The sequence below is a fragment of the Megalops cyprinoides genome, chromosome 24 (assembly GCF_013368585.1).
Source record: "Megalops cyprinoides isolate fMegCyp1 chromosome 24, fMegCyp1.pri, whole genome shotgun sequence".
In the NCBI taxonomy this organism is placed as follows: Eukaryota; Metazoa; Chordata; class Actinopteri; order Elopiformes; family Megalopidae; genus Megalops; species Megalops cyprinoides.
Window position 1 is genome coordinate 13182274 of NC_050606.1, and position 12225 is coordinate 13194498.

A 12225-nucleotide genomic window follows, 5' to 3' on the forward strand; every position below is an offset into this window, starting at 1 on the left:
ACAGGCTTCCACGCAGGGCTACAGAAATGCCTTCCATTCGTTTGATTCCACAGCAGCAGAGATGTGGTGTAGCCAATTTCATATGCAAAAGCGGAACAAAAAAATTACAATACAGCAACAACCACAGTAATATAATATAAACCATCTGTGGGCAAACCAAAAAAAAAAAAAATGTACGTGTGTGTGCCTGTCTGTCTGTCTGTATGTGTATATATACACGTACAGTAATAGCAAAGAATATTTATCATCTAAAAACTACCTCATCCGTTTTCACAGGTCATATACAATCTACTGTACTAACAGATAAGGGGCCATCTGATGGAATTCCTCTCGGCTGTAAAGATAGCAGGTATGTGTCCGGGCACTCACCTGTTTCTGCAGCTGTGCGATCTTGTCGTTGCAGGCCTGCGAGTTCTGGCTGAGCTTCCTCATGTCTTCCAGCTGCTCCTTTAAGGTGGACACTGGACGGAAAACGGAGGAATTGGGGATGAGTAGGCCGTTGCCCCCATTTCACCCCGTCCCGTCCTGTCACGTCACATCACGTCCATCTTCCCCGCAAGCCGGGCGCAACGCTCTGAACCCGGCGCACTTTCGCTCGCAATTTATCACGGCTGTGTAATATTTAACTTTATGATATTCTGTTTATGATCAGGGGGGCCTCCGGCACGGCACTTTAACAACGTAACACGCGCGAATCCACTTAGCGTGATCCTCTAAGCCACGTTACAGAGCGCGGTGGCCGGACGGCCGCTCGCTTTAAATCAGGCAGTCAGTGCCGGGGAGGGAGGGGAGTCAGCGGGCATTCCCAGAGGTCAAACCGCCCTGAACCGCTGATAATCCCGCCAGCAGCTGTTTGGACCAGAGGACACAGGGGTCTAAGGGCCAGTGAAGCTCAGCTTGAGATGCTGAGTTTTAAACCTGGACATATGGATCCCACTGACCTAATAGAGGAGAGACATGCACGGGCAAGCTGCCCCGACTGACAACCTTGGCTTTTATAGAACAGAATTAGATGGGAATTCGAATAAAGGTTCTGATTCAGTCCTACTCAACACTGTCACCCATGTTGAGCAAACCCTGACATTCACCCACTTGTATTAATCGTCTGATCCGTTCAGAGTCAGTTTCCGCGAATCCCATGATGCGCTGTAATACGCTGTGTTAGGGAAATGAAAAGCTCAGGAGTAAATCCAAACGCTGACAGATGGGCGATCGATAAAAAGAGCGTTCGGGATATCGGAAGCAGATGGGGGCGGAGACGTACAGACCGCTGCGATGTTTAAACGCGGGACGTTTACATTTACATTTATTCATTTGGCAGACGCTTTTATCCAAAGCGACTTACATAGGCTACAGCTCTTTACAATGTTATCCATTTATACAGCCGGATATTTACTGAGGCAATTGCGGGTTAAGTACCTTGCCCAAGGGTACAGCAGCAGTGTCCCAGCGGGGATCGAACCGGCAACCTTTCGGTTACGAGTCCTGCTCCTGAACCACTATGCTACACTGCCGCCGTTTAAACGATGACGGATGAGCCCCCCGCCCCCCCCCCCCCCCCCTCACCCTCGTTCTCCACGTTGCGCCTCTTCTCGGCCTCCTGGTCGGCCTTTCTTTGGTACTCCGTGGTCCGGTGCTGGAGCATGAGCTTGTCCTTCTCCAGCAAGGACACCGTGGACTCCGCGCTCTTTCTGAGGTTTGTCTGAGAGAAAGTGAGAGAGAGGGAGGGGGGAGGGAGTTTTTACAGTGCTCCCTTGGCTCTGTCTGCATTGGCTAATTCAGTCATTTGCCAATCTCCATTAAGAGCTCAGTCTTTGCGATGCCAAGATTATACCAGACTGAAATGGAGAGCTCGGTGTGACTGACCCAAACATATCCAGCGAGTCATACGTAGGTTTTTACCACCGACTTTTTCCACCGAAAATGAATTCTGAACACTGAACTGGATATTTACATTAAAACATGAGTTTTTCATTTAAGTTCGGAAGCGACCCACGGACTTGCACCTTTCCAAAGGAGCAGAGCTGAAGTTATGAAAAATACCAGCTCCCTGGCCGCAGTGCATTATGGGATTACTGTAAGAGCATCTCTGTCAGAGGAGACGGCTCTCATTTCGTCCTGACAGCTGATGAAGCGCAGAGCAGTCTCTCTTACCTCCTCGTCCAGCTCTTTCATGATCTTGTCCAGCTTGGTGTTGGAGGTCCTGGAGGGAGAGGGGTGGGGGGGGAGAGAGAGGAGGTTAATCACTCGGTGTTTTGACATGGTGATAAATGCCATACGCCGGTGTCAAGTGGCGGCCGCTTGCCCGCGCTCACTCTCGCGGTGTATTTTTAGTGGGCGCGAGGGGCTTTTTAGGGTTCGCCCGGGAAACGCGCGTTAATGGGCAAGACAAACGCACATCGAGGTTCGTGTTCGGGACGTTCACACACGTCTGAGAGGGGTGTGTGTGTGTGTGTGTGTGCGCGTGTGACAGTATTATTCTACCGCAGCTGAAAGGCCACTTTTGTTAATTGGGAAACACGAACTGTTGGTGGGTCCCCCTAAAAACCCAGCTGTGCAAATGGCTTCTATAATCCGTCTTAAAGTATATACACAATCTCTATACAGTTTACATTATTTAGTTTAATATTACTGCCAATCTAGGGTGTCTCTACGGAATTTCTCCATTAAGAAGTTCCTCTGATGTGATGAGGTCCTTACGAGGAGTTCATCTGAAGTGGAGAATTTAATGTAAGCTTATACCCGTCTTAAAGCTCAAATATTTTGATAATTATCAACGCGCCAGGTTCGTCCAGGAGGCTGGGTTCTCCGAGCCTCATGCTCGGTCACCGCTTTGACCTTCTTTGCTTGGGAAACTTTCCCACTTAAACCCATCAGCCTATCTTTAGACCTAACCTGTGACTGACACCAGGTCAAAGGCTCGCAATTCTGCGTACTGGGTCATGAACTTGTAAACAGATGGCTACAGGTTTATAACCAGGATGTGGAACAATCTCTACAGTGAACACGGTTCATAACATGAACTGCTTCAGAAAATACATACCAAGCTGTACAAAACGAATGGCATGTAACATGTAAGCTATGTAATTAACCCTGTGTAACAACATACATAATACCACACTATCTGAAAAATCTCAAGAATACTGAACATCTTGGGTGTGGTTTTTCTAGTCTTTTTTTTTTTTTTATAAAAATTTTCAGACAGAAAAAAAATACACTCACCGAAATGTACACATGCTATATAACCTGCAGGCTTTTATATTTATAAATGCTGACGAAGTTGAGAAAAATCGATCACCATAAAGGGAACCTGTCGTTATACCAGCAGGCTTCCTTTTTCTGAAAAGAGCAGGGATGAATCTTCTGGTTTTATTTCCATGTCACGTTTCACCATGTGACCTTTTCTGCTGAGACAGGTCAGACACATGACCTTCTGACAGCGTGTTCATGTCGTACCATTCTCTAACCACAAAAGTCACCAAGCCCTCAGGAAACCCTTCCCCGTAAATAACACATGGCGAGCAAGTGAGCATCTCATTGGTCGGCCGCTTGATTGGCACCTGCACTTCTGCTCCATCTCGTCCTTCAGCTGCATCTCGCTGTGGAGCTGCTCCTCCAGCTGGTAGATCCTCTTCTGCAGGTTCTCCAGCTGCACATGACATCCAGACAAAAGAGCAGCGAGACCCATAATCAGCTGGAATGCAGAGCTACGCACAGCCGGGCTTTCTGTTATCATTGTATTATAACAACCAGTGTGTCTCCACAGTATTAAAAGAACTGAGCGTCTCTATACCTGTAATAGCAGGGCTTTTGACTACTTCCTTTATTGGTGTGTAGGCCAGCACAGAATTGAGCCCTGTGTTATTTCCCCTGAAGCCCACAATTTTATCTCAGAAAAGGCGCTCAGCTAAATAAAACGCGAGCGCCTGTCCGACGTCCGGTGAAAGTGGGTGGTTGACCTGCGGAGCGCTGGCAGTAGCCGCCTGCTCTGAGGAAAAACACCCCCCTGGCGAGGGACAGCCCGACGCCTCGCTGTCAGCGGGGCGCGTCGGAGCGACACCTCGGCCGGCCCCCGGCTGCACTTACGTGGCTCTTGTCCTCCTTGGTGGAGCTGCTACGCTTGTCACTCGTCTTGGTGCTAGAACCACGTGAAAACCTGGGCCGGGGGGGGGGGGGGACATCGGTCAGTCACCTTTTGCGCTTCAAGTCGAGAGAGCTTTACTGTCAGCGCATCCATATACAAGTATACAGTAGGGTTGAAATGACCAATGGTGCTACATTTAGACAGTGTGAAACCCCGATTCTCAATGAAGCATGCTTCAGGTAGATCTGAAACTTTCAGCTCGAAACTATTCATCATCGCAAACTGAAACGTGCTTCCGTTATATCTCAATCTTTCACCTTTAAACTGTATACTTTACTGATATAACATAACATTTGTACACCCACAACAGCCAATTTATTATGATGGTGGTAGTTAACGCAGGCAATCCTTAAAACATCTTTGTAAAAGAATTTGTCATCTTTCACTATAACAAAGTATATGACAGAAGCTCTTGCGGTTTACTTTGGTGTTCTAGACAATTGTTGTCGGTGAACCTGTACTCATGACACTGCTGGACATAGATGTGTTTTACAAGTATCAAATTAAAAGAGAGTTTCAATGCTGGAGACTCGTATCCCACAGTCCTCCACGCATGCGCCCTTACTGGTGATTGCTGTAGTAGGTGAACCCCACGAAGGGGAGCTGGTTGCCCACGAAGGCCTTTGGTATGGGGAAGGTCTCCTCGTCGCCGCGGTCCTCCTCGATGTCGTCGAAGTTGCTGGTGTCGATGTCGCTGCTCAGCTCTGGCACCACGGGGGCGGCGGCTGCAACGAGAGCCAACGAGATCAGAGCCCCGGGCAGGAAGTGACCGGAGGGGGGCAACCTCCGGGTCCCGCGGAACGTTCTCACAAGCTTTTTCAGAAAAACCGGGCATCACCGCTGACCGCACTGTCTCGACGCTGATCCCCAAGAGTTTCTGAACGAGCCACTAAAATGAACTCCATTTGTGTGCTGTCTGCTGATGTCAAAGACTGTCTGTGCCAAATATGCTGGTATGCCACTGAAATATACAAAAGCACACATCAAACAAAACCAACCAGCGCATAGCTATTATCATAAGATGGAATTTTAAGCAGTGCAATCTCGCAGACCTTTTTATCTTACAGATCCATCGTTCCTGTGACCGATGAGTCAAGGTGCAGGGCTCAACATTAATGCTAGCCTGGTGGCCTGGAGCTCTGTTGAGGCTTGCAGGGCCACCACCAGCTGATAAAAACCTCTGTTCTACCACAGTGCTCAGCTCTTTTTCACGCCACATAACATCACAGCAAAAACATGCAAATATCAAACCGAATGTTGACTTTCTTACTGTTCACTGTCTGAACTGACTGAACAGAACTCTCGCAAATGGAATTTCTTAGTAGTATCAGACTGCAAGCAATTAACACAGCTTAATATATTAATAATCAATAACAAGCTACCTGAGAGCATTATTAGAAATATCTATATCTGCAAAGCACAGTTCACATCAGGTAAGAAATGAGCACATTTATTTATGACTATATATTGTTGCTGTACAGCTAGATGCACATACACCCAATTATGCCACACTCTCCCTCTCAAAAGTAGCTAGCCTGTTTCCTAGCACCACCAGGCAAACTAGATACGTGTCTAACTAATAGTTCACAGGCTCTAGCAATAAATCAGCTACATAGTTTCATTTTATGGTTCATATATATTTTTCTACATAGCTCATTGCATAGGCAATGATAAGTGTCCCTTCCGCTTTTATTGTTTAACAAGGCAAGCTGCCAGGTTCATAGCTACCTATCTAAAACATCTTGTCAATGCAAGCTAAAGGGTGGGACCTTTCCACAAATAAACCAGGACAAATACACCTGTATGCAGGTCACGTTTGCAATGTTTGTATATTCTGAAATGGGTGTATATGCGATGTGGAGCAAAACGCAGTCTATCTGTTCTAACTTCACACCTCCTTGAAATGTCACCCATTAGAACTGAAACCTTTCGTTTTATGAGTCTCGTTATTATGGGTTTTATGGGAAATCAGTGAAGGTGAATTATTTCACTGAATTACTGATGGGCTGTTTAGAGAGACACTTTTGAGAGGTAGGTTTACTGCCATGTAATACTTGAGTTAGCTCTGAAATGCCACTCCACTAATGTAAGATTTCTACTTTGCAATCACATAAATACCGGAAGCTAATCAGAACACCGCTCATGGTCATAACGGCACTCATAATAACTCTGAGTCATCCGTGGAGCCTTGGTAGAGGAACTGCAGAAGAGATGGGACACGTTCAAACTTTAAGCTCCACAAAAGGATGGAAAAAAAACCCCAGCAAAACAGCAAAGGTCCCTGTTAGCATCCGTCATGTGCAGTGCTTTAGTGCTTTAACATTTTAGGCCTGCAGGCCTACCGTTCTGTTCTGGTATGCCAGTGCAAAATGTTCCTCGCTGTCAAGCCCCGCTGTGCTGGTTGACCCTGTAGATATTCTGGTGACCGCGGGCTGTGTGCAGCTAATGTGGGAGTTTGAGGGCTGGCTGTGTAGCGCAGCAGCAGAGCTGTGACCTCCAGCACACGCCCAAAGTGCTGACTCCAGCCCTGCGCAGCAATGCACACAAACCCAATAAAGGCCCTGCACAGCCGCCGGACTTAGCCCCGCTTAAATTCTGCCCGTTCCGGCAAATCCCCTGGCCCCCCGCCCCACACCTCCCGCAACTTGCAGTCCCTCTCTGCCCCTCTCTTTTCAATTTCGTTCAGGGTGGAGAGAGGACAGCCTCAACGGCGTGCTGAAATACCACAGCTCTCCTTAGACTACGGATGCCGTTATTCTCATTTTCTTCACCGTTCGTTTTTCCTTCGCGTCCCTCGATTGTGACATCAAAATTCTGCCGTGACAACAGGCCCATCCAACCCGTGACACCAGCCTTCTGATTGGTGCCTTACTCACCATTGTCGCTCGGCCTCCAAATGCACACAAGATCTAGAGTGTGGGTTTACAAGGAGACCCCCTGCGCTTTCGCATGGACCACATTTAATCACCGCTGGCAGCTATTTTTTTTATGTACTCGGAGAGAGAATAAAACTGAAATTAAACCTGTCCCAAAGGGGGAGGTTGTTAAATGCTGCAATTTTTGGTGGGCAGCATTCCTGCGCACGTTCCTTTCACCTCCCGTTAAAAGACAGAGGCGCGTTTTCGGCGAGGTGAGCTCGCCGGCAGCAGTCAGTCGGTGGGGCAAATGGGGTTAAACGCTTGGCCCGGGGGGGGGTGATGTGCTCCATCTGCCAGACGGAGGCGCGGCCACTGACCACGTGTCCAGAGAGGAAACAATCCTCACACTCCCATCCTAAGGAGGAATTCCGTCCGAAACCAAAGAGGCGAGGAACACAACCCCTGGCACTCAAACTGTGAGAGTCAATGCATAGATAACAACAGGGGGCCAAATGTGCTTCAGGCCACCGCTTTGTGTTTGATGTATCATAGAGTGTTATTGCACCCTGGGGCCACAGTCTTGCCCGCAGACTATCATCTCAATCAGAAACTGCTGTAACATTCGCCAGTTCACATTTTCAATTTAGCCACGGTGAAAAGACTATGAATGCATCCAATCTGCCAGCCCCCAGACGATGCAGGTGTGCAGGAGCTTAACCTGACAATGTGCTCTGTCTCATCAAGATGTTTTAAAGTCTGCAGACCAAGCCTGTGCTACATCTTCACCCGGAATAATTCACCTTCTGACCCGCTAGACATGACCAATGGCACTCAAGCTAATAAACTTCACAATGCGTTAGCTGTAGTATCCCGGGGCAAAACAACAGCTGGGGAAACATAAAGCCACAATGAAAGAGTGCTCTGACTCACTTTCCCTTATGTTCTCCCACGTCCACTGGTCGTTCTTGAAGAAGGGGTGCCGCTTGATCTCGTCCACGCCGTTGCGGCCCAGACGCACCTCCCTGTGGGGGGAGGAGCAGAGAGCCGCAGTGAGGGGTGGTGGTTTGGGAACCCCTTGTCCCCCCGCTAACTGATGTCCTGGGAGCAGGGGACAGAGCGGAGACCTGTAGGGGCGGGCCGAGGGCGACCCCAGCCATCAAGGGGCAGAATAGCTCTGGCTTTCAGCCCACCTCTTCAATACTCCAGTGATTATCCTTGCATGGACTAGCTAATAGAAGCATTTGTAAATTCAGTGGTTAATTAGGTGCTTGTTGGTCTCTTCCACAAATGAAGATTACGATATTCTTTAACAGTGAAACCTGCATCCAGCAATACACCAATGGGAAAAGGAAACATAGTAAATAGGCACAGACTGCACTATTCAAGAGCATCAAGGGAATTCTCTGGGAAATGATGAGCACTTCATATGACATTTAACATACAACACACATCTGTTGTAAGTTCTGCTTGTAAGTTGTTCAGGAAGCCGGATGTTTACTGAAAATTAAACTGAATGAAATTCATTGAAAATGAAACCCCACCGCAGTGCCTGGCCTATCAAGCGCACGTTATCACAGGGCTGGAACGCTCGGCTTTCCCTGTGGGTGTGGTGCGGGCAAACAGCCACACGGAGCCGGAGCGGGAGCGGCTTCCTGTGACCTCATCCTCCTCACCTGTCGGTCAGGAAGGCGCAGATGAGGTTCTTGGCGTCCTTGGATATCTCGCTGTCGTCCGGGAACGTCAGGGCGTTCTTGTGGTTCATGATCTTGCTGTAGGTCCCCACCAGCGAGTCGGCATAGAAGGGCGTGTCACCTGTGGGCGAGGAGCGGGAAAGAGCGCTCGTGAATACACACACACACTTTCACTGGAAGCTCCCTGCCTTGTTACATCACTTCCGGGCTTTCACCCAGTTCTCAGTGTGTGATTTCATCGCATTTCAACACGTTGCACCGCGAGTCCTGAACCCCGCTGTTCTATAAAAGAGAGGGCATTGGCACCGCAGCGCTGGAAAAACAAGATACATTACACTATTGATTTCCCTGCCTTCCACATGACAGCACAGAATTACCCCAGTGCGGGACACTCAATAACGGGTAACTGCGACTGCCTCGGTTCAATGTGTTATTGTCTGTATAGATTTTAATGCATTTTCACACAAACATTTCTATTGAGCAGCCTTAAAACTGTATGACTCTATTCAATACAAACGCCTTTAGTGGTGCCAAGTTGTGATGAAATGCTTAAAGACGCTGGACTCACCAACGAGCATCTCGTAGAGGAAGACTCCCACAGACCACCAGTCGCACTCTCTGCCGTAGTAGCCGTCTCCCCCTTGTGACTTTAGTACCTCGGGCGAAATGTAGTCGGGGGTCCCTACGGCGGTGTCACATCGTACCATCCCATCCTGAGACACAGACACATTGCCGTTAGTCCTCCAGCAGACCCTCATGCAAATGGCAGAAATACACCAAGCTGAGTAATACTGCATACAGATCACTCAAATTCAGCGCTCACTGCGCACAAAATGCAGGCAAATTAAAAAGATATTCCCATAAGGGAGATCCCTTTTGAAAAAAAAGACATTTATGCAAGTTTTTCATTTTGACATTATTTATTACCCATACAAATACAGTACCAGTGAAAGGTTGGACACACCCAATTAAGACAATGGAAAACATGCACTCAAAGACATTTTGATCCAATGACTTATGCTTAGATGCTTGAAATTTGTTTCTTTGACAATTAAACATAGTGAAGTTGATGCCTATGTGTGAGTTTCTTTCCAGATTTTTTTTGTTATATTTTTGGCTACTTTGAATAATCTAAAATATATGATAGTTCTGATTTGTTTAACACTTTTAATGCACTTTAAGCCACTGCATGATTCCATTTGTGTTGTTTCAGTTTCAATGTCTTTACTGTGATTCTAAAATGTGGAAAATATAAAAGTAAAGAATAGAAGTTGTGTCCAAACTTTTGACTGGTACTGTGCAGACATATTTTTTTTTTCTGTGTTAGCGTGCCGCCTTTCTGCGTTTTTCTCCATACCTTGTTCATCTTCATGCAGGTCCCGAAGTCCGCCAACTTCAAGTGGCCTGCTTTGTCGAGCAACATGTTATCCGGCTTCACATCTCTGGACGACGGGGGCGTGAAAACAAAGCAAATTTATCGAGCGTGAGAGAGCGGGCAGAGGGAGGAGGGCGCACTGTTTAACGCTGGCTTTACGGCCTGTTCAACATAGCGGCTCTGAAGCCGCTTCAGGTCGGGACGAGGCCGGAGGGCTGGGGGGACGAAGGGGAGAGACGCCGCCGCGAACGCTGTGCGACACCGCGAAGAGTCCCCAAACTCTCCCGGATTTGTAAAAAGAAAAGGCGTAATCCACACACTCCCGCAGCAACTCCCCGCTCTCTCTCTGCATATGTGTTATTTCTGCTGAGAGAACGACAACCTCGCACACACGCCTAACCATTTTCAAACCCACAGTGTATAAACTCCTACCCGCTGGAATCTCTCTGGTTAACGCCGGTTTGGACGGCGGACGCTAAACGAAAGGGCAAGTTAACACACACAGACACCCTGGCGTTTGTCAACCCGTTGTACACAGATTAGTTCCCACCAGAAAGCGGCTCGTAAATGTTCCTTCGTACAACAAACAAAAAGGCGGGGAGATGAGCTACAGCACAGAGATGCCGCTGGCCCCGTTTTTCCGCCGTAATTGTGTTTGGATTGAGGGATATTAACAAACAGCGCGTTATTTCCGAATAAAGGGGGGGAAAAAAAACCAAAGGCAGAAGCGACACAATTCAAACAAACATGGCAGGCGGGCGATTCGTCTTCTGCGTCATATCAGCTGCGTGAGACGTCAGCGGCGCTGCTTTGTGAGAAACCAAACGGGCTACTTCCTCTCGTCAAAATTCTCGCCAGTTTCCACAGATGGAAGCAAGGCGGCGGTGGGTATGGACACGGTAGCGCATCAATAATGTTCACATTCGCATCTTTACAGGGAGACGGACAGAACCCTGGGCAATGGAAACCTGGCTGGTTAAATTATTGTGTGCTTTAGGCTAGTGAGCACTCACCGCACATCTAGGACACCATGACAATAACAGGGGAGGGGGATAAGCAAACAAGCCAAAATACATATGCATAATTAAAACAGCTCATTTGTAATTCAGCTTTATCCTTCACACTAAGGCCAGCTTAACCCCTCACTCACTACTGTTTATGGTCTCCTCCAGTGTTGGCTGCCATTCTAGTACATTCTACGATGGCCTCATTGGTCCACACCTTCAGCTTCTCCAATCACCTCTTTTCTGGTCAGGTCGAAAGGCACAAGGAGGCGGAGGGGGGCGGGGTGGGGGGGTTAGGGACCGCACCTGTGAATGAAGCCCATGGAATGGATCCCGTCCAGAGCCAGCACCACCTCGGCGGTGTAGAAGCGGGCCCACTTCTCAGGAACGTCGTAGTTGCTCATCAAGTTGACCAGGTCGCCGCCGGGCATGTACTCCATCACCATGTAGAGGTAGCGGTCGTCCTGGAACGCGTAGAACAGCTGGGGGGAGGCAGAAGAGACCGGCAGAGTTATTAACGTAGATGGAACCTCTACCTGTTCGGCAGGTGTGCCGTAAAGCAGCGGTCGGCCGCTTCAAAGACGGCGCGCAGAGAGGCATCTGGAAATCAAGCGTGCCCTTCTTGATTTATACCGAATGCCAGGAGACCTAAGATAGAGGCTTCGAGGGTTATGAAAGCTTTTTTTAACCTCTGCACCATAACAAGAGACCCGTGCAGGAAGGGTAGGGTTGAATAGTTTAAAAAAAAAAAAAAAGTTACGTAAGAATGCGCTGCGGACTCAAACCTAAATCATACGTGACACACACTTCCTCCCTGTAGCGCCATGGCCCGGCTGAGAATTTCTGATCGTAACTCGCTGAGATTCCTTACAGGAATAATTCCACCTATAAAAGCGCGGACATGCTGCATTCCCTTTATGCTGCATAGAAGTGCCCATGTTTTATACTCTTTTCCACGAATATTTGGAATGCATGCACAGTGCGTGCCACGTTTAGACTGTGTTCCTGGTTCTTTTTTTCTTGAGATGCAGAATTAAGAGCAGTGGAATGTTTATTTAATTCAGCTGCTTTGATATGGTTTGAATGCGGTAGGTATGTAATTTCAGAGCGGTGTCCGGAGGTTTAGCGTGCACCCTGCTTGGCGGGGCAGACT

General features: G+C 48.2%; 1 protein-coding gene across 2 annotated transcripts in view; it reads right to left on the minus strand.

Annotated features, from left to right (window-relative positions):
• rock1 (Rho-associated, coiled-coil containing protein kinase 1) overlaps positions 1-12225 on the minus strand; it is a 69779-nt gene that overhangs the window by 20883 nt on the left and 36671 nt on the right. For both annotated transcript variants that reach the window (XM_036518699.1, XM_036518698.1), the window contains exons 5-15: positions 11379-11554; positions 10051-10135; positions 9262-9406; positions 8676-8814; positions 7933-8024; positions 4710-4869; positions 4087-4156; positions 3561-3649; positions 2155-2203; positions 1567-1702; positions 370-461 (exon numbers count right to left, since the gene is read on the minus strand). In XM_036518699.1, the coding sequence (XP_036374592.1) occupies positions 370-461; positions 1567-1702; positions 2155-2203; positions 3561-3649; positions 4087-4156; positions 4710-4869; positions 7933-8024; positions 8676-8814; positions 9262-9406; positions 10051-10135; positions 11379-11554 (1233 nt within the window). The remainder of the gene's footprint in view (positions 1-369; positions 462-1566; positions 1703-2154; positions 2204-3560; positions 3650-4086; positions 4157-4709; positions 4870-7932; positions 8025-8675; positions 8815-9261; positions 9407-10050; positions 10136-11378; positions 11555-12225) is intronic.